The sequence below is a fragment of the Mixophyes fleayi genome, chromosome 5 (genome assembly GCF_038048845.1).
Source record: "Mixophyes fleayi isolate aMixFle1 chromosome 5, aMixFle1.hap1, whole genome shotgun sequence".
NCBI classification, from domain to species: Eukaryota; Metazoa; Chordata; class Amphibia; order Anura; family Limnodynastidae; genus Mixophyes; species Mixophyes fleayi.
This window is the reverse complement of record NC_134406.1, coordinates 178,447,415-178,470,985: the sequence shown is the minus strand read 5'-3', so window position 1 is coordinate 178,470,985 and position 23,571 is coordinate 178,447,415. Positions and strand designations below refer to the sequence as shown.

The following is a 23,571-nucleotide window of genomic DNA, read 5'->3' as shown; positions in this document are numbered from 1 at the left end:
CCACGATGACATTTTTAAAAGAGGAAACTCACATGAAGGAGACATTACAAATTGATGGGAATTTTAAAAACATGTGCGAAGATCTCCTGCTTAGTCTTTTACAGCTATTGACAAAACTGCCGGAATGTAGGATCCGGGAGCAGAAATAAGTTTAGTTTTGGGAGAAGTTATCACTGAAATAGTGATTTTCAAAAGCTTTTCCAGGGCCTTCCAAAAAGTGAACAAATAACACTATTGACATAAATTGTACCGATTTAAAATATGTTTTACAAATATGAAATTTGGGAAAGATATACATTTAAAACAGGAACGAAGGTTAAACACGGGAAAGTTGTTATCTATAATTCGATGTGCATTCTTATTGATATCTGTAAAAACATATTTCATCTGCTCCGGCCCATCACATGAGTACTTTATGGGAAATTGTTTACTTCCTGATTCTAAATAAAGTTTTAATAAAGTTGAATGAGTGAGAAAAAAATAGGCAAATTAACTAGAGGTTCATATAGAATGGTCCGTGGCCATATGTCCGTAGACTGATATTCGTGGGAGCATCGACAACTGTCTCAGACAAAATGGCTCCAGTTAAGCAGACAAAGCGGATACATGACTGTTTAACTGACACGCACAAATATTATCACGCCCATTTCCTCATATGCACGACAGGTTTGTGTAGTTATTAGTATAATCGACAGGAATGCTGAATACCCCACAGTAGACTCTCAACACCAACGATAAAAAATCAGGCTGATCCCACTGACATTCAAATACCGGGCTTGTTAATAGCGTTGGTAATACGTTTCTAATAGGAAAAACAGCACGCAAACTGTGAAGGACAACTGAAGAGTCAAGCCGTGCATGTGCCAGTTACGGTGTGCACCGTGTACTCGGGGCCGCGCCTCGGATTGGGGATGATGGAACCGCTGCTGCGCGCCCTCGCCTGCCGGGTGCGCGCTACACAATGGCCCGTGCACGCCGCAACGATACGAAGCACGTGCCGCAGAGGTGAGACTTCTGTTGTCACGTGATTATCCCTGACACATTAGGGGGAGGGGCATTTACTGGTGCCCTGTGTGTCCACCCCTGTCGTCAGCCCGACGATTAAAATGTAAAGAGAAAAACAACTATGTTGTGCTGTCGATTCCAGCTCTGTACAATAATTTGCATTTAATTTTTTGTGCAAGGTATTGTGATTTATAGACTTGCCAAAGCAGGATGAAACTACTGTTTGCTATGTATATTGCGTATAGTATTTCATACCTCCTAATGTTTTAAGTTAAGGCACTGGATCATCATCATCATCATTTATTTATATAGCGCCACTGATTCTGCAGTGCTGTACAGAGAACTCGTTCACATCAGTCCCTGCCTTATTGGAGCTTACAGTCTAAATTCCTTAACATACACACAGGCAGAGAGAGAGAGAGAGAGAGAATCTGTGGTCAATTTTTGTTAGCAGACAATTAACCTACTAGTATGTTTTTGGAGGGTGGGAGGAAACCGGAGCACTCAGAGAAAACTCACGCAAACACGGGGAGAACATACAAACTCCACACAGATAAGGCCATGGTCGGGAATTGAACTCATGATTCCAGTGCTGTGAGGCAGAAGTGCTAACCACTTAGCCACCTTGCTGCCCAAACTTTTTTAGTTTGAGGCACCCATAGGGTCTCCTTAAGTTTTTCAAGGCACCCCTAAGGCAAAATAGTCCCCCTGGCTTGCTTTACTCAGCTTACCAGTGGCCCAGCTGGGAACCGCTAAGTTAAGATATTGGGCAAGGTATGCATGCTGTAAGTAAGAATGGGTAGTGGTTACTCAACTTTGGAGAGTGTCATGCCCCCCAGGATGGTGCAGTGCTTCCGAATCACAGGGCAGCATGGAGCAATCCCATCAATGCCACACAAACACATCTCACTGGTACGTGCAGCATTGATGGGGCATCTGTAAGTGCGACATACCTCCTAACTGTCATGAAATTGGAACAAAATTCCAACCCTTGAAAATATTCATTAACAATGATTTTTATAATAATATATTGATGGACAATATTTTTTACACGTTAGATATAATTACAAATTGTTTAAAAAATAGGAAATAGTAGAATCTAAAGGAAAAACAAGGTCCAGGGATTGAACATCGAGGACTCGTATCACAATTCACAACCAAAACCACTTGCGTGTCTTATCAGAAATTTAGCACTGCCAAAGGTTGCCATATTTTGTTAGAGATATATATTTTTTTTTTATTAACTGATTGGCAAAAATATTAGACGCAGGATGACAACAAGTATATGAAGACCCCAAGGTTCTGTACCCTCGGCTTTGGGTTGTTACCAAGACAATTCTACAAAGACTGCAGTAGGAACATGCAGCATTATAAACAGGTGCAACTCCACAAAATATAGAGGAAAGGATATATAATGACTGATTGAGAAACATGGGCATTTTAATCTGGACAAATTAATTTATACATGTAATACTGTACTTAAAATGTTTTGTTTTTTTATTATATTTATAACAAATGTACCACCTATACCAGACTTTGTCATCCTGTGTCTCTCCAGATGTAATAAAACTACAAACCCTAGCATGCTTATCCAGCCAATGGCTATCGGGGTACGCTGGGACAGCCAGGCCTGCCCTATACTAATCATTTAAAAGCATTGTCTACTTTTACACAACCCCTTCTTAATCCATGTTGCTCCCCATGTATAGAGAATAAGGTGTAACCTTTATCGGAGGAGTTGATTTGCTACTTTTAATGCTAATTTTCACTGCAAAATGATCACACTGCAAGCCATCCATAGTTCTCCAGTAGAGCTTTAGGGAAAATCTTACTGATTAAAACAAACATTCCCATCTTCTGGGAGATGTATTTTGCAAAAAATATTATGCATTTTATTTGTAGATCATATACTGTTAAACCTTTCAGGTTCCATTGATGTTGGAGACAGGCACTGCACTGGAAATTTAATGGCACGCTGTGAGATTGCGGAGGGCTCACAGCATGCAGCACTTGAATGGACAGGTTCTATGGGCATTATAAAAGGTTTCACATTCAATACACAATACATCCTTGTAGCTAGAAAGGTTAGGTGTGGAGAAGACCAGTGCTGAAAAGCTGCAGTTCTTGTCTTCTAGCACGTAGCAGGCAATGGTGGATGTACCAAGGAGTGGGCCCTCATCAATCTACTTACTACACTGTGAAGAGGCCTTTAGCAAATACTGGTTGTTGTTTTTTTCCATTATAGTTTATAACATATAAAGTTAACCAATGTGCAAAGAGAACATTTGAAATCTGAATGCCACCTCATTTTATTTCCTTTTTCTTAACAGGTTACACTTACAATAATTTCATTTCTAGTATTGAACTTTTTTATTTGGTTATGAAACAAAATATTGTGTGCATCACAGTTAGGAAAACGTCAGTTTCTTTTACTAACCAAAAGCACCTATGTTTGTGTGTTGACTGTAGTGTATTTATTTAATTAAACACTTATACGTAAAACAAAATTGTTAATTCAGTTCATTTTGAATGCTTCTCATTTATAGATTACATAACATCCTTGTCAACAACAGGAGACTTGAATAAAAGGACTATATTTTCATTGGCGGGAAAGAAGTTCTTCTTTGACACTCATGCAGTTGTACAGGTCCTGGAAGCCAAAGGTAGTTGATTTTCTGTCTTATGTGTCCTAGTATTTATGTAGTGTTTGGTGATGGTTATTATTGCGTACTGTACAGAGCCGGATTTACTAGGGAACCTAGGCAATTGCCTAGGGCCCAGCCGTCCCCAGAGGGCCTGCCCAGGGTCAGCGGTGAGACCAACCTTTAAAAATGGGCCGCTACTTATGGACCAGTGCTATGTGCTTGCCCCCCCCCGGGCTAAAGTATGCCAGCCAGCCCCTGAATAGGGGTATATGTTATGCTAAAAACTATAGTGCTATGGAATTTTTCAGGGAGGGGGCCCCAAACCAGTATCTTGCCTAGGGCCCCATGAGGTCTAAATCTGGCACTGGTACTGTATAATATTCTACTTATTTACTGAGCATTTGATCTTGGCTGCATAGCTCATAGAGGTCAACAGTTAACTGCAGTATACATAGCATGCACTACTGCACACAATTCGTTTTTTGTTGTCTGGAATAGCATTCTAGTACATTGCTTCTTGCCTGACCTATGGCTGCATTAATTCAACTAGTTCTTTATACCTTTACTATCTGAACTAGATTGCTGGAATTAGGTGAGATTTTAATAATGTTTTGCCACATTGCAAATTTGGTCTTGTTTGTGACCATATTTCAGTGATCTTCCAATAGGCTTCAACCAAGTTCCTGTGAAGCTGTAACCTCAAATATTTTATTTTTTAAATTAAGTTTAGCTAATATTAATGGATATTAGCAAACTCGGGGAGATTTGGCTGCTTCTTAAGGTTAACTGTGCAGTGTGTCCAGAGGAAATCTTCATAAACCATCAGCGTCCTGATATGCAGCAATACACAGGTGACAGTGATTGGTCCTGGCAAGTACTGTATGTCATTCTATTTCCAACTATTGGCTTGTTTTAAGGAGTTATAAGTACAGTTTGGACACTTCAGCTTGCATATTTGAATTTCCAGACACGTGATTATCGTACGGTCCACCACATAACGAGTGATTTAGTTAGAGGGGGGCGAGCTGGCCACTGGACCCCTCCAGGTACTGTTTGAATTACTAACAATGTCCAAATAGGACTTGACATTAGTATATATAATATATTTGTGATTTTTACATTAGGTTTGATAACCTGATAATTATTGTTCTTACCATCCTGGGCAACCTCATCATCATATACATTTGTGTACATATTATATATGTTATATGAATGTTAAATAAGTTTGTAGATAATAGCAATATCGTTATATATATAATTTTATTGATTTTTATGTTAAATGTTTTTTAATGATTAGCAGGAATCTGAGTGTATTCTGCCATATTTGTTTAATTTTTATTTGTTATAAGCAGGGTGACTGGCCCTCCTTATTGTGGATTTTTTTTAGGATGAATAATATTGGAAGGAGTTGGCACCTCCATGCTCTCATTGTTTTTTTTTTTTTTTTTATTTTTATTTTAAACCCAGCGCCTAGGAGATTTTATTTTTGTTTGTCTGCTTCTTAGCCTGCTTTCTGTCATGTTTTTGGAACTGACACACATATCTTATGCCATTAGGTCACTTCTCCAAGCTTTTATATTGTGAAAGAATGTTCACAACTGAATAAGATTGACAAGTGAGTTCTGGAGAGAGAAAATGGTTAATGAGAAAGAGAAAAGAAACAATGGCTACTGTACTTAATGGTGAGCTTTGCAAACAGATTTATGCTTGCCACCAACATATCAAAGCGTGTCACCTGAAAATGACCACTATGCAGAATAATAATCTCATAGAAATGAATAGGCCCATTGGGCATGTGTGTAAATGCGAGCAGACGATGACAGCTACGGGCTTTTGTATACTGCATTAAAAGGCCTCACTAATGCCGCAAAATGATCCAGCCAAATGTCCACTTCTCACCCAATGTGGCCACACACATGTGTGTAAAATTATACACTGATCTTGTTGCTCAGGCCAAACAGCAGGATTGGTCTATGTGTGGTCATCCTTACTAGCACCATCATGTAAACTAGCTATAGTCAAAGGAAAAATAAAACAAATCTGACAAGCTATGTGTAAATGTTAGCAATAGGTATACTTAATGTATACCATTACATGATTAAAGGAAAAATTAGAGGTGAGATGAATCAAAGAAAATGAGGTACTCAATTATTTCATAATATTTTATTTATAATGTAGAATCTCTTTACGTTGTCACACTGGGAAAGATAGACTTCATCTTTACAGTTTGTGAACAGTGAAGAGCTCTCACGTTCTGTGTTCAATTCATTGTTCTCCAGTGCTGTATCTGGGAGTTTAGCTGTTTTTGTTCTTGCTCAGGATTCACAGCTCAGCAGTCGGAGACAATTGTATCAGCATTAGTGAAAATCATGAATACCAACATGGACCTCATATATCAGGACATGGTTTCCAAAGTGCAACAGGTTAGTTACAAGTAAAATGGGGACTGGGGGTGTCTATAGTTTTCCGTGCACAATGTAGGTTATTAATAAAGTGCAAATGTTATAAACCCAGCAACTAGTTCTTTAATCATTTCCTCCTTAAATTGTTTGCTATAGGGTTTGTCACACACACACCACACACACACACACATTAAATTGCCCACTTGCGATGCAATTTTTGCGAATCTGATTGACCATTCACTGCATCATGTTTGTTGTCTCAGAAACAATCGCAATACACAGGGACATTCTAATCCTATCTTCTTATTGAATTGGAATTTGTTAGACTAAACAATAATCCCCATTTCTGTTCAGAGCGCCATTGTTAGAGATAAAGCTTTCAATGACCATGCATAACATTGCGGTCTGGCTGTTTGGACAGGTACATGTAACACTGGACAGGTTTGGCCACGTCTGTTCAACACACTTCTGCCCTTAGAAGATTCATTGGAGACATTGTTCTCCCAGCAGGAATAAGATCTGCTCTCCCAATTAACCAGATCATTGAGGGATATTATATATCACTTGCAGGCTAAGACACTGACCTACACAATTCAACATTTATTTATTTAGCGCCAGCAGATTCCCTAGCGCATTACAATTGAGAACAAACAGTAATAAAACAATACTGAGTAATACATACATACATAGAGATAATAGGGCTCTGCTCGTAAGCTTTCAATCTATGGGACAATGGTTTGATACACAAGGGTAAGCGCTACATTATATTGCATATTTGTCCAGCTAGAATGCAAAGGTTAGAAAGTATTTAGTGGGCTGTATGCTCAGTCACACAACTATGTTGGTCAGAGGGTTGTAGTCTTGTTTTAGCTGTATAGAGAGTGGTAATAGGGTAACCTAGGGAGATTAAGAGGGTGGTAGAGGAATATGATAAGCTTGTCTGAAGAGGTGGGTTTTCAGAGAACGCTTGAAGGTTTGAAGACTAGAGGAAAGTCTTGTGGTGCGAAGGAGTGAATTCCATAAAATGGGTGCAGCCCGAAAAAAGTCCTGTAACCGAGAATGGGAGGAAGTGATGAGAGTGGAAGAGTGACGCAGATCTTGTGCAGAACGGAAGTATCGAGTTGGGAGATATTTTGAGAAAAGTGAGGAGATGTAAGTTGATGCAATTTTGTTGTTGGCCTTGTATGTTAGTAGAAGAATTTTAGATTCGATTCTTTTAAAAACAGATAACCAATGTAGAGACTGATAGAGTGACTCAGCAGACGAAAAACGATTTGCAAGGAAACTCAATCTAGCCGCTGTATGCAAAATAGATTGTAGGGGCTTGAGTCTGATTTTGGGAAGACCAGTAAGGAGTCAATTACATAAGTCGATGCGGGAAATGATGAGTGCATGAATTAAAGCTTTTGCAGTGTGTTGTGTTAGATATGTGCGTATTCAGGAAATGTTTTTTAGATGTATGCAGCATGATGTAAATATAGAGTTCATTTGGGGAACAAAGGATAGTTGCGAGTCAAGGATTACACCTAGGCAGCGAGCTTGCGGGGTGGGATTTATGGTCATTTTGTCAACAGAAATAGAAATGTCAGGCAAGAAGCTTTTTTTGTTGGGTGGGAATATTATTCATTCTGTTTTTGAAAGATTGAGTTTGAGTTGGCAAGAGGACATCGAAGATGAAATGGCAGAAAGACAGTCAGTAATGCGAGACAACACAGATGGTGAGAGTTCAGGAGAGGATAGATAAATTTGTGTATCATCCGCATAGAGGAGCTTATTAGTTTTCCAAGAGAAGTGGTGTAGATATAGAATAGCAGAGGACCTAGGACTGAGTCTTGTGGTACTCCAACTGATAATGGAAGCAGCAGAGTGATAGGTAGGATGAGAACCAGGATAAGACAGTGTCTTGAAGATCTAGGGATTGTAGCATCTATATGAGGAGAGAGTAGTCAACACTGTTGAATGCAGCAGAGAGATCCAGGTGAATTAGAAGAGAGTAATATCTTTTAGTTTTAGCTGTGATCAGATCATTGACAACCTTTGTAGAAAGGAAATGTGTGAGGCGAGTATAGGCAATTCTCTCAAGAAGCTTGGACGGGCATGGGAGCTGAGAGATGCGGTGGTAGTTTGAGAGAGAGTTTGGGTCAGAATTTTGTTTTTTTTTAGAATAGGAGAAATTACTGCATGATTGATTAGTGATGGAAAGATACCAGTAGAGAGAGAGATTACAGATTTTAGTTAGAGGTGGAATGAGCACACGGGACAAGGACCTACCAATTTGTGAGGGTGTGGGATCAAAAGGACAGAAGGTAAAGTAGGAAGATAAGAAGAGAGAGAAACTTCCTCTTCATTTGTGGGATCAAATGAAGAGAGGGTGTCAGAGGATGCTGGGAAAGAATTGGGCGGTTTGCTAGGCGAGGGAGATGATACCATTTCAAGTCTGATCTTATCAGTCTTGTCCTTGCACTGATGGAAGTCGGAGGGTTTGTGGTGGGAGGATTTAGAAGAGATTAAAATATGTTAAAAAGGCGTTTGGGGTTAGAAGTCTAAACATAGATGAGAGATTGGAAGTATGCTTTTCTAGCAGTGTCCAGAGCATTTCGATAGGACAGGTAGATAGCAGTATATGCTCTGAAATCATTAGAGGTACAAGATGATTTACGTCAGTGACGTTTAGCTTTACGAGAGAGTTTTTGTAGATTTCATGTTAGTTTAGTGTGGCACGGTTGCCAACAAAGTCTATGCGGAGTATGAAGAGACACTTGTTCAACGGCAGTTGCTAGGGTATGGTGAAAATTAGGAACTGCCTTATCAGGGGAGAAGAAGTTAGAAATTGGGGAGAGAAGGTGTTGGGGAGAGGTGGCAAACTGTTAAAATTCAGTAGAGTTAATATCCCTGCAGGTATGAGGAGGCTTGGAAGAGTTTGACAGCAGGGAGGTTAAAGAACTGGGAGTGAGCGAGTAACTAATAATGTGATGATCCAAGAGGGGGAAAAGAGTGTTAAGGAAATTAAAATCTGAGCATAGTCTAGAGAAAACAGGATCGGGACAGTGGCCATCTTGATGAGTAGCGGATTCAATCCACTGAGAGAGGTCAAGTGAGGAGGTTAGAGAGGGCAGTTTTGAAGCAGCATTGGAATGTGGATTAGCAATAGGAATGTGAAATCACCCATGATGATGGTGGGGATGTCAGAAGATAAGAAGTGAGGGAACCATGCAGAGAAATGTTCAAGAAATTGTTGGTGGGGTACAGGGGGGCGATATTTAACAGCGATATGCATAGAGAATGGGTTAAAAATCCTAACAGTATGTACTTCAAAAGATGTGAACGTGAGTGATGGGACATTTGGTAGAACTGTGACTGTGCACTCTGGAGAGAGAAGTTAGCCAATCCCACCTCCTTGTCTGCCTCCAGGTCTGGGGGTGTGGGTGAAAAGGAGGCCAGGTTGAGTTTGTTTGAGAAGAAGAGGTCGTGTATGGAGGTAAGTTTATTACAAACAGAGCGTGCTTTCCAAAGGGCACATTTACAGTACTTTAGAAGAGAGGAGAGACAGGTGATGCGTTTGAGGTTTGCTGGATTTCGGTAGCGTTCAGATATATGTGTGTGGGTGATGTGGTGGGGACGTGGATTAGGTGATACATCACCAGCTAATAGAAGCAGGGAGGAAGAAAGATAGGAATAAAGTTTGTAAGGTATGTGTCCTTTTAATTTCTGGCAACAGGATGAGGTTGTTGTAACTATTGAATTTCAAAAGGACAACAGTTCATGAGTGTTAAGTAGAGGTGAGTGAAGTAATGAAGGAGCAGTGTGGGCAGAGGTGTGTGTTACAGGAAAGGTGAAGGATGATATTGTTCTAAAGATAATGCCATGAAAATATTTTTGCAAAAATTGGGATTTAAAAGGAAAATGGCAACAAATGCGGGAATTAAAAGAATTACCTAGTTGTAATGTCGTGTGCAATCAGAAGTATCAGAGTAAGGCTGCAGTAGATGTCTAGATGTTTCTAGATGTCTCCAATTGTTGTTCACTGTTTGTTCAGCTCTCTTGTTTAACTGTATTTTCTAAATTCTTTGTGAGAAAAATACATAGGCCTGAGTCATAAGGAAAGTAAGGCAAAAAAATGAGTAAATGTTCTCTGGGACAAACCATGTTACAATGCAAGGGGTGCAAATTAGTTTGTTATTTTGTAGATAAGTTAAATACTGTTTTTTCATGTAGCACACAAATACTTGATAGCTTTATTTTTACACTGGCATTTAAAGTTGATCTAGGACATGCCCTATCCCAAATATAAATCTGTCCCCATATTTTGAATTTACCTCCCCCTCCAATGCAACATGGTTGTTTTACCCAGGTGCAAAGTTACTCTTTTTTAATGCTTTGCTCTCCTTAATGACTCGGGCCCTTAGTGTAGAAAACACACGTCTGGCCCCCACAATCGTCTCCTCCCAGACTAAATGGTAAGTTATAGTAAGGCTGATTTCAAAATAAGTTACATCTGTGCTAATTGGGCAGCTGATCAGAGATTCCAAGAGGTAAAATATGACCAGTTTGATCTCATGGTTGTGTACAATACTTTTGTATTCTATTGGTGCATCCTAACTGTGAAAACTACATTTTGCAGAAGTAATCATAACAGGCCTCTGATCTTTCTTATCATAGCCTTAATACATAGGAATGCCTTTAATGATACATAGGCATCATTACATTTTGATATCTGTTCAGTTTATTTTATTCTTGCTGCACTTAAATAACTCTAAACCTCACAGTATATTTGTTTCACTTTTAATATTATTTTAAAATAAATTTGTAAATTTATGAAGGGCTGCACCATACTAGTTTAATCGTTAAAAATAAACATATGTTTAGCTCTACTAATATGTCACTACTATCAAGCTAATGTAGAGCTTATGAATCTTTCATTACAGGAGATCACTCTTCAGCAGGTCATGTCACACATAGCCTCTGTGAAAAAGGACATGATCATTCTAGAGAAAAGTGAATTTTCTGCTCTTAGAACACAAAACGAGGTACTGGAAATAGAACAAGTAAATACCATTATTATGGCGCTGTAGTGTTTTTTAACAATTATGCATGATTTATTTAAATTGTAACTGTCAATGTATTTTGCAACGGTTATTAAATTATTTTAAAGATGTTCCTTAATATTTATCAATAAAGAATATATTTTTTTCAAAAATATTTTTATTGTGGCATTGAACACAGTATTCAATACATAAATAACGCCAACAGAGATGTAAGCAGTGTCAAATGGCATTTAAACTAATATATTGGTGTAGTAGACAAAGATACGATGGTAGAGTCTTCGTCTAGATATAATGTTGGTGTTTAAGCCAGCATCAAAAAGCAAAACCACTCAAAGATTAAAGTCTTTTTCTACAAATCCATGCAGATATAACCCCTACTTTAAACATCTCCAAATTATGTTGGCAATGATAAATCCCTTCACCTGATACATGTCTATGCAAGTGCTAAGCTCAATTAAATTATGTATGAATGTTTTAATTAAGTAATGTTGTTCATCTGCAACATCTGATTTACAAATTGACACATTATAACTAGATAGTAAAATGTACAATAACAGTAGTTACAAAATATGTTTTTTGAAGTATTTAACTGTTTTTCTTTTTTTCTTTAAAGAAAGTAAAGATTGAACTACAGCAACTGAAGAAACAATTGCTTGTGAGTATTCAAATCTACACTCCTCTGTACCTTTCTAAATTAATTCCATTCTTCAATGTATAAAATGGCTTCACATATGTTTATATAGTGACATTTACATTACTTCTTTTAATAATAACTGTGTGTGTATTGTATATGATGTTATGGCTACATAAACTAATACACAAGATGTGCCCTATAAATTATGATTTGAATCAGTATTATATTTTTTTCCTCCTTTGTTGGATTTGCACTGCAATGTGAACTTATGACTTATTGGTCTTCTCCCATACACTATAATAAATGTAATACTAATTAAGAACTATTACATTCACTTCAACAATTGGTATTCTACTGTCCTCCTGCAACACATGTATACTTACTGGAGTGGAATGGGTAGAGAATATACTGCATGTGGTCATTGTCAGGATAAGCCAATTGAAAAGAGATTGACAGCTACTCACTAGTTATCTTTCACTTCATGACCTCAGTGTTCCAGTCTTAATAGCAGATAGCTCCAGTAGGAATTGATACAATTTTGTTGTGGTATTGAAGAAAACCGTTTGCAGTGGGAATGGTTTACTATTAACTACATTTTCTCAGCAACCCGATACCCACAGGTAATCAATACTGTAAGATGTATTGGTTGCAAGTTAAATTCTAAATAGGTTTGCCTAAACTCAGCCACAGATGATAACCCTATTGATGTGATAGTGATTGCACACTGTATAAACTATAACAAAAGCAGCCTTTCTCTGTAGAACTAGCATTAGATATGCACATTCTTTCTATCTGACCATGAGCTATGTCAGCACAGATTTAAATGCAATAATCAGGAAAGTGATAAAGGTGTTGACCTTTATTCTTTTCTTTTAGGATGAAATTGTCAAAGTCCGTTCAAGTAACAAATTAGACTTTAATTTGGAGAAAAGCAGAGTTAAAGAAATGGTATGTATTTTCCTCTTTGGTATATTGGTGTTTTCTCCTTTTGGTATGTTTGCTCTTATGTACAATATTCATGATGACTTTGAAGTACCCACATTCTAGTTATAAAAAAAAGATTGATTTTATACTCAAAAATACAATCCTTAGAACATGAAATTCTTTCATGCGTAAAGTGTGGGTTTTAATAAACATTTTGGAGGAGGTTATTTTAGACTGTTTTAATATTTATGCCAAACAAATTAAACTTTTTGCCTCACCTGTCCACATTACGCTCTTAAAATATTCTTCTGGGTCTTCCAGTTAGTGTTTGACAAATGTAGTAGGGCAGCATTGTGAACGCAAACCCTGGCATAAGTGTTAAGACTCTTAGCTGCTCTCTGCAGGCCTGTGAGTGTTGTTGGATGACCACTCATATAGTAATAATTGTGTTGACTTTCTACATGTGTATGTTGTCTGCCTGACCAATCTCTTTAGCAGTCGTTTTATAGCATGTCCAACCTCATGAGCGTTTTCCCTCTTAAAGGCCATGGAAATTTGTTTCTGTTCACTTTCAAACCTGTATCATAAAGAACAGACTGTGTTGATTATATCTAAAATTTGTGGGGTTTTGAGGGTGGCGGGTTGTTTATGTTTTTTAGGAAATCTTACATACCTTTCTTTCAACAAGAACTGTGATTGTTTGATTGTTGTGTTCAGTAAAACATTATGAAGAATTATATTTTGTATGTTTTATTTGTTAAAGAAGGTATAGGAAAAGAAGATAATACGTTATTATTGCAACTCACATTATTGTAAGAATACATATACATAAAATTTAGGGTGGTGTCAGATAGCTGATTTTAACCATGGCTCTTTTCTAGCTGGAAAAGCCCCAGTGTTCAAAAGACCTGTCTGATACCATATTGCATGATAAATGTCTAGTTTTATGTAAGTCCTTGTGTGATGAAACAAGAGCATACATTTTTTATGTCATTAGTTATGCCTTTTTAATTGATTTATACAGGACTTTTATTTTCATTTTATTTTTTTCATCAATGAGGATTTTCTAAACAATAGGGGTATAGAAAGCAAACAGGCAGGGCAGGGGAGCAGAGTCACTCCCGGTGTCAATCAGGTAAGAGTCCTCTCTGTCCGTAACAAATTCATTTATTTGGAACCACTTCACCATAGGTGACGCTGTAGAGGTTGAAACATAGTTTCCAAGAGAAAGTTAAACTGGATTTTGGATACAATCTTAGCTAAACGTTACTTTTAACCACCATTTTGTTATTCTGTGATTAAAGATTTTGGGCCTAATTCATTAAGGAAGGGAAAGCAAAAAAAAAGGAGTCGCTTTTCACCTGGGCAAAACCATGTTGCATAGGAGTTGGGAGGTAAATTTAAAAAATAGATTTATTGTTGGGGTAGGGCATGTCCTAGCTCAACTTTAAAGTTCAGTGTACAAATAAAGCTATCAAGTGTATGTGTGCTACATGAAAAAACAGCAAGTATTTAACTTATGTGCAAAATAATAAACTAATTTGCACCCCTTGCATTGTAACTTGGATTGTACAGGAGAAAACTTACTCCTTCTTTGCCTTACATTCCTTAATGAATCAGACCATTTATCTCTAGTATTCCTATGTTAGGGATGTTGATCATGGGTCAAGTTGAGGGCCTCAAGAACAGTTCTAGAAAATGTTAATTGTTATTGATATAAGTAATGTTTCAATATATTGTTCCTTTATATTTCCTTTTATATTCTGTATTTTTTTGGGTGACATACATTTACTGTATATTATTTATTTCCCTCAAATAGTATGCTGATAATGACCGGAAGATTTTGGAATTTAGAACAGAGGTCGTAGAAATGGTAAGAATTTCATTTGAGTTATTCAGCATGAATAGTAGCATAGATCATTGCTTATTTACATTTTCCTGAACAACAGTAGTAGCATAGTGAATCTCATTCAGCACATCTTTTGTGCATTTTCCAAGTTTTCATCTGCCATTTAGATGAGAAAACATTTTAGTTGGACTGTGTCACTTGTGGTGAGAACGATAGTTGTCCCCAAGGTGGACATCTTCTTACAGTACATCCCATAGATTAGTACTCTTGTGCCGATACAAAACGGCTCATACTAGCTGTCATTCTCACTGACAAATAGTTATGTCTTTTTGTTGTTTTCTTACAAGATAACTCCAGCAAGAATGTCCTTTTTGGTGTAATACACTTGGCTGAAATCAGTGTCGGACTGGGGCATGAAGGGCCCACCCGAGGACTGCAATGCTAGTGGCCCACCAGAAGGGGTGTGGCCAGCCATCATAGAGGTGACACCAGACACTAGAGGGGGAGTGGTCAGCCCACGAAGGACAGCTAGCACCATAGTGTAGTATATAAAGAATGCAGTGTGTATATAAAGAGTACACAGTATTGACCTTCCCCTTAGATTGGGCAGAACAGTCACCAAAAATCGGGATTGTCCCACTAGACTCAGAACATTTGACAGACTGTTCTACCTGTTCTTGTAATTTTCACCACCTGTGACTGCTTGTTTCTTTAGTTACTACTTGTCTGGATCCTGGAATGTTGGGGGCTCTATTTGGAAAATTCCAACTAGCCCCAGCGTTAAATCAATAGGACCCACAATTAATACTTAGGCCTTCCTCCAGCCCCAACATATGAAATTAAATTACCCCACAAACAAAATGGCACCCATTAGTTAGCCACCACCTACCACACACACATTACATTGTCACGAGCCCGCTGTGCCATCACACACCCATTACTGTGCCCCTTCATCAGCATGCTGTGCCTCCTTATCATCTGCGCCCTCAATGCTGCTTTGGTCCCCCTTCACACTCTGCCATGTTGCTTTGTCCCCCTTCACACTATGTCATGCTGCTTTGACCCCCCCTTCACACTCTGCCATGCTGCTTTGGCCCCCCTTCACACTATGTCATGCTGCTTTGACCCCCCCTTGACACTCTGCCATGCTGCTTTGGCCCCCCTTGTCACTCTGCCATGCTGCTTTGGCCCCCCTTGTCACTCTACCATGCTGCTTTTACCCCCCTTCACTTTCTGCCATGCTGTCTGTGCTCCCCCCTTCACTTTCTGCCATGCTGTCTGTGCTCCCCCCTTCACTCTCTGCCATGCTGTCTGTGCTCCCCCCTTCACTCTCTGCCATGCTGTCTGTGCTCCCCCCTTCACTCTCTGCCATGCTGTCTGTGCTCCCCCCTTCACTCTCTGCCATGCTGTCTGTGCTCCCCCCTTCACTCTCTGCCATGCTGTCTGTGCTCCGCCCTTCACTCTCTGCCATGCTGCCTGTGCTCCGCCCTTCACTCTCTGCCATGCTGTCTGTGCCCCCCCTTCACTCTCTGCTATGCTGCCTTTACTCCCCCTTGCTTCCGTTCCTTCACTTACCTTTTCTATCGGCTTCATTCTTCTCTTCTGTCTTCTTGCCGACTCCTCTGTCATCACGCCCGACGTTCAGTGCGAGAGAAGTGGCGCCGGCGCCGTGGTCACGTATTTTCTTTTTTTAACATTTTTTCTTTTATATTACCCGCTCCCCCCACCAATGAAGAGGGGAGTGATCAGGGTCGGGGACTACCGGGGGATACCCCAGCCCCCGGGCGACCCAGTTCGACCCTGGCTGAAATAAAATACAAAGTTCTGCTTAACCTTTTTTTTATATTACCCAAATCTAGCTGGTTTCCACGAATGCTCCAGTAGTCCAGCAATGCAATCCTGTCTCCCACTAGAGTGGGCCTTTATGTAAATTCATAGTTTGCATGAATGAGAAGCTCATAGAGAGGGGTTGTTGACAACACTACAGCTCTTTGAATCAGAAAAGTAGTAGTATAAGGTATGATTGCAATGCTGAACTGCTGGAGCTTTAAGGAACAGAGGTATGGACCGTAGGTATGTAGAAATTTGTATTATATATTACGTAGGTTAACTTCACCAAAAAATTAATTTTGTTCTGCTGTTCTAGTGCTTCCGTAACCTAATATGTTACTTGATGTTTACAGGATGAGTACGGTGGTAAGTCACTGTGGTGTTTTTTATCAATCCTGCATATCATTATATTCACACTTTAGTAAATCCTGTTCCTTAGGCTGGTAACATACTACAGAAAATGTCTCCCGACGCCATATTAGTAAATATTTTACCAACGACTAAAATATATGTATTATTTAAAATGAAAAAAAAAGTTCAGATTAGCATGCCAATTCATGTGTACACACTATTTGGTGGGTATTCAATTGTTAGCGAGATCCCCGGAAAAAACGAGCGTTCGAAAAATATTACCGTTAATACGGTAATATGCGCGTAAATACCGTTAATACGGTAATTTACTCGCTGGATTTCATCTCGCAGCTCAGGGAGCTGCGAGATGAAATTCAGCGAGTAATTACCGTATTAACGCTAATTTTTTTTGAGCGCTCGTTTTCCGGGGATCTCGCTAACAATTGAATACCCCCCTATGTGTTTTAAAAGGTTTACCCTCAAATCTGTGCTCTTCATCTGTCATAACCATCTGCTGAAAAGAGCATGACTCTAAACTCTATGGAGATCCTGATCGTGAGTGCATACACACTGCAGAATTGGTAGGACATCGTTTCATCGTTGAACGATATTTTTAGTCCGCTTAGTAACGACTATCGTTTCAGTGTACACACTAATGCAATATCGGGCCAAACTGTTGTTTATCGTGTGATTGACGTGATAATTGGCTGAAAAGCCTGTAGTGCGTACCCAGCCTTAGTTACAACCATCTGCAGTTGTGTGCTAGTATTGTTTTGGTTTTTTTAGAATTGTGATTGGTGGTGTTCAACAGAGCATATCACATTATAAATGCTTTCAGTAAAGCCCTGAAATGACAATTTTCTATATAAACCATTTTAGTACAAAAATGAAACAAAACTACTCCAGCCCAATGAATCACAATGCTAAATGAGATATCAATGTGTCATGCAAATGATTATTACCACACCCTGGAATGTGATCGAAGATGCTTTTCCTGTTTAGTGAAAAGTGTAATATGCTGTGGTAGCAGCCTCATGAAGCACTATAATAAAGTGAGTTCTAGAGGCTTCATTCTTGTTTACGTTCCACTATGTAAAATGAAGAGATACATGCATTTTGAAGAGAACTGCAAGTTTGAAGGGCTGTCCACCCAAATTAACAATTGTCTGTCTCTCTACATTCACTTATAATCCAATTCCCTTTATAATTCTAATTATTTTACTATTTGTACTTGCCTAGCTGGCATTTGTGCTGATTCAGTGCTGTAGAGTCCCTGCACACCACTTCGCTTTCTCTCATCTGCATGGAAAATATTTGGCGATTTTGTGCTTTGCAGGCCTGCATTCACATGCAGCTCTCCTGACCTCCCCGTAGTAACGTAGTGGTCTGTATCACATTACAGTGGACCAGCAGAGCCGCATGTAAAACATATCTCTAATTCTGTCAGATTGTTTCCAAGCAGTATTGGAGCAGAAACACACAGAATGTAAAGTAACTTGTATGGTTGGTAATAAACAGGTGTAGGAGACAATCATCATCATCATCATCATCCGCTATTTATATCATCATCATCATCATCATCATTTATTTATATAGCGCCACTAATTCCGCAGCGCTGTACAGAGAACTCATTCACATCAGTCCCTGCCCCATTGGAGCTTACAGTCTAAATTCCCTAATATATACACACACTCACACAAAGACAGACAGAGAGGGAGACAGACAGAGACTAGGGTCAATTTTTGATTGCAGCCAATTAACCTACCAGTATGTTTTTGGAGTGTGGGAGGAAACCGGAGCACCCGGAGGAAACCCACGCAAACACAGGGAGAACATACAAACTCCACACAGATAAGGCCATGGTCGGGAATCGAACTCATGACCCCAGTGCTGTGAGGCAGACGTGCTAACCACTAGGCCACTGTGCTGCCCACTAATTCCACAGCACTGTACAGAGAACTAATTCACATCAGTCCCTGCCCCATTGGAGCTTACAGTCTAAATTCCCTAACATACACACACACTAGGGTCAATTTTGATAGCAGCCAATTAACCTATTAGTATGATTTTTGGAGTGTGGGAGGAACCCAGAGCACCCAGAAAAATCCACTCAAACACGGGGAAAACATACAAACTCCACACAGTGAACCCCAGTGCGTTGAGGCAGAAGTGCTAACTACTAAGCCACCATGTTGCCCGATTGTAGGTTTCACTACGCTAACTAGAAGGACAAATAGATATAATGTTCAGTTTGCTAATAGCATACCGAGCAGCTTTCGGTCCTTCTTCCTCCAGACTCCTTGGGCCGGGCTGTTAGTATGCTAATTGCTGAGCTATGCAGCTTATGTAAGGCAAACAGGAGTGGGAAATGCCTGTACTTAACAAATGAGGCTGTGGTAAATCCTTTTTACAACTGAAACAATGTCTGTTTTATGTATTTATTTATACTGGTAGAACTCAGGTGTTCTCACCATTCCCTTGATGTTGACTCTTGAATTTCAAATTATGCAAGTTTCAGCATATGAAGAATTCAGAAGTCATTAAAAAGCCTTTAACAAATGAACTAACCTGATAGAGCAAGTGCTGCAATACATCCACCAGTGTCCTGGGTGTTTTCACATGTACTTTCTTATGATGAAATCTAACTAGTGGCTATATTTCATCATAGCCTATCCATAGAGATTATAGTCCTTACTATTAGTTTATGCCTTCATATATTTAACCCCCTTAATAACCATGATCAGGGGCTTTTTGTACCACAAAGCAGCGGCGCACGGAGGATTGTCGGGGGGGGGGGTTTCCCCCCGCCGACCCCAAAAAAATAAAAAAAAAACCCCAGAGAGAGCTGCTGCCGTTTCGCCAGCGCTGTCCTATACAGCAGCCGCGGTGCTGTCTAAGAAGCGTCTGCGGCGGTGCTGTATACAATACAGCACCGCCGCGGACGCTTCTTTGACAGCGCCGCGGCTGCTGTATAGAACCGCGGCCACTTAGTTAGCGCAGGGGGGGTTTCTAGAGACTCAGAAACCCCCCTGCGTGCGCCACTGCAAAGCCCAGATTTATATTCCATATACGCACATATATTAAGTATAGGTACAGGAACACTTTTCAAGGTGCAAGAATAAAAATGGTTATCTGCAAAGGTTAATTTCATGCAAGAAGGGCAACCCCACAAATCTGTCACATATGTATACTTTTATGGAAGACGTAATACAATAATTAGATGAAAAACAAGTAACTCTTATTTTATTCTTTTTGGTATTTTTTTGTGTATTTTTTTAATTTCTTTAAAAAGGACAGACCTTGAAGTGTCATAGTATTTCCCCTACTTAGACCCCATTGTAAAGTGGGTCCATTAGTAACCGCCTAACAGTAAGCCACATGTTTCTTTTACAAAGTCAGCTACTCTGAAATGTTAATTTGCTTACAATAATGGTACAAACTTTATCTTGGCACAAGTCTCTCTATGTTCTAGTAATCTGTGTAGGTTGTTTACTCATTAGAAATCCTTTTGGCCTACACATCTGCAACCACATTCGGTCGTAGTATCCAGCCTTGCCATGTGATGTCTACACTATTACAAGGCGAAAGAGCAAATTTACACACAAGCAACACTAACTTCGTTTATCACTTTCAGGGGAAGTAAAGCTCATCATATTCCAAGTTTTAACTCACATGATCTTATATATGATTGAGATATATATATATATATATATATATATATATATATATAATCAATTTGTGTAAATATTGTACATTCTCTGGATATGTACACTTCTATACAAGAGCACACTTTAGGAGCTGCCATATTTGCCTGTAACAAATATAAGCCAGGATGAATATAAATGGTGATGATGATGATCCAGAGTTTAGATAAATCATTATAGCCTACTTTTTTCAGATCACACTTTGTTCATATTGTTTGTTCAGATACAATTCTTGCACACATATCACTATTTTAGCCTGGGGACATGCACAGTTTTGCAAAATACACACATGCATCAGACCAATACATGTGTGAGACCAAGAGCAGTCAAAGCTTCCCCAAAGTTAAAATGGAATTAGAAAATCTTTACATGAAATAAGCTTTATATTTTGTATCAACATACGTTCAAGGCTCACACTCCTGCCCGCTCCCTGCGCTCGGCCAATGACCGTCGCCTCTCCTCCACCCTGGTCACCTCTTCCCACTCCAGAATCCAGGACTTCTCCCGTGCAGCCCCCCTTCACTGGAACAACCTCCCTCGCTCCATCCGTCTCTCTCCCAATCTAAGCTTCTTCAAACGAGCACTTAAAACTCACCTCTTCCTTAAAGCCTACCATCCTTCCACCTAACCCATATTCCCCTCTCTCCTCCCGGTCCCTTCTCCCTCCCATATGCATCAACTGACTCCCTTTGTGCCTGAGTCTTGTTCACCCTCCCTTAGGATGTAAGCTCACTTGAGCAGGGCCCTCTTCCCTCCTGTATCCATACCTGTTCTTCTGCTCCGCCCTTACTGCATTAGCCTGCCTGGAGCCTCTGAAGTTTGGTATTTATTGTTTATTGTTCAGTAATGTCTTACCCTGTATAGTCTATTGTTTTGTACAGTGTACGGTGCTGCGGAACCCTTGTGGCGCCAAACAAATAAAGGATAGTAATAATAATAATAATAATAATAATAATAATCAACATATACTTAGGTACAATTTGAGAACTATACTTCAAAATTCTAAGGATCAACTTTACTATAATTTCTACTGTACTGGCAAATATATGGGCTTACCCACGATGTGGGCAAACCACCTTACTATTGCCCTAAAAATGAGGCTGACAATCGTTGTTTGTTCATATGAAAACATACATTATTGTCTGTCACTCTTGCAGCCATTCCCAACACAAAGTCATTGTTTTACTTGTTTTACAATAGCTCTGGGATTTTTTAAATATTCATTATTCATTATTGTTATTCCTTATTTATAAAGCACTAGCACATTACACAATATTTTTTTAGACAAAGCAAAAGTACAGCTATCCAGTACATATAAGTGAGACATATGGTCTTACTCACAATAGCACAAATCTAAAGGTATAACAAATCTTACTTTCAGCATGCCCAACAAGATAGAGCACTGACGCAAACTAAGAGGAAGATTGACACAGAGGTAGCAGGACTGAAAACTATGCAAGAATCCCATAAACTTGACACAATCAAATACCTTGCAGGTAAGTTACTTTTACTGTGCTGTATTGGAGACTGATTGGTCTCTTGATATATAGGCATGTGTATGGACAGCTGAACAAAGGAATATAGATTATTTTCAAAATATTTTTTATAAGGTTTATCCACCCAAAATACATAATTTTCCATCAGCTATTTTATAAAAATATGGTAATATATGGATTCCCTCCTCTAATCCTGCCTCCTGCAACATCCCTGTTTCGCTATTATTTTTGCGGCGGCTTCAAACTATTATATCCACCATATATAGAATACCGGGTTAATGACACCGGTGAATTTCATTTTTATCAAGGTACTTAGGGGGGGTATTCAATTGATGGTGGGATCGCCGCAAAGCCCGCGCTCGAAAAATATTACCGTTAATACGGTAATGTCTCGCTGGATTTCAGCTCGCGGCTCCCTGAGCCGCGAGCTGAAATCCAGCGAGTAAATTACTGTATTAGCGGTATTTACGCGCAATATTACCGTATTAACGGTAATATTTTTGAAGCGCGGGCTTTGCGGCGATCCCGCCGTCAATTGAATACCCCCCTATCTGTTTTATAGATTGGTAATTATAGAGGGTTAAAATCTGTTTGCATATTCATGTCTGTATGCATATTCATAGCTGTAATTACTTAGGTACACATAACTTGTGCAGGTCATAGTGGATAATATTCACTGACAAAAGCTAAATAAGTGATATTGATTCTGTACATTATAAATGAGAGCTTTATTGACTATAACGTTAATGCATTAAGACATTACTGTTCGTAACTTTAATTGATTTCTTTGTTTCTTCCCAATACAGGTTCTGTGTTTACATGTCTTACGATAGCTTTGGGATTTTATCGTTTGTGGATGTAACATTCATTGACCTGCACAATTTCTTATGTGTTATAGTCCTATCCTCATGTGTTATTTAAACAGACTTTAAATACAGATTCAACGGCATTTATATTTTTATTGTGATCATTGGCTCTATAACCAAAGAATGGAAAATAACCGCACCCACATGTAAAACACTTTTGTGTGGAGTGAATGTTAATGTTTTTCCGTCCACTCAAACAAAACAGTGTTCTGATTATGCTTGTAAGGAATGTAAAGCACTATAAAAATATTGTTTCTAATTAGCACATTCTGGTTTTTATCTTGTATGTACATAATATTTTCTTTCTATATTTAGCCTATTGTGTTCAGATGACACTTTCGGAGAAGAGATCAATCAAATTTTACACTAGTATATTGTAGAAAATTTTAAATTGCTGCAGCATTATATAGATATAGATACAAATGATCAGAATGGCAGTTATTTACCACCTGGCATGGACTATATGTGCTCTTCTCACTTCTTGTTTCAATTCACTTAAGATTGAAGTATTACATTTTACACTTGCATTCTGGCCTGTATTTTTGTAGGCAAACACAAAAAAGAAAAGTGACACTAATGTGCTACATTTTATTAGCTAAAGAAATGTATAGCAGGCTTTCAGGAGTGTATGGTCTCTGTCAAATAAACATCTTACATATGATGCAGAAAATACAAAGAATGTAACAAATGTAAACATAGGCTACTATTTCAATAATACAAAAAGTAAAGAAGGGAATGAGATGTGTGTCATAAAGTCAATATTCAAAAAAAGCTCTCATCAATGTCCAAACAGTAAGATATTCGTCTGTTTTATTCTTCA

The 23,571-nt window shown here is 38.9% G+C and overlaps 1 protein-coding gene across 2 annotated transcripts; it reads left to right on the top strand.

The window, feature by feature from the left end:
* Positions 1–617: 617 nt before the first annotated feature.
* Positions 618–23,013, top strand: MCUR1 (mitochondrial calcium uniporter regulator 1). 2 transcript variants are annotated; one of them, XM_075213096.1, is made up of 10 exons: positions 1,108–1,184; positions 3,552–3,668; positions 5,207–5,332; positions 5,970–6,073; positions 10,978–11,079; positions 11,711–11,752; positions 12,608–12,679; positions 14,475–14,528; positions 21,771–21,885; positions 22,692–23,013. In XM_075213096.1, the coding sequence occupies exons 3-10, from the start codon at positions 5,293–5,295 to the stop codon at positions 22,745–22,747; spliced, it is 585 nt and encodes a 194-aa protein (XP_075069197.1). In that variant the 5' UTR covers positions 1,108–1,184; positions 3,552–3,668; positions 5,207–5,292; the 3' UTR covers positions 22,748–23,013. The 2 variants fall into 2 exon arrangements, with proteins under 2 accessions (XP_075069196.1, XP_075069197.1); XM_075213095.1 differs by lacking the exons at positions 1,108–1,184; positions 5,207–5,332 and adding an exon at positions 618–1,005.
* The last annotated feature ends 558 nt before the right edge of the window (positions 23,014–23,571 follow it).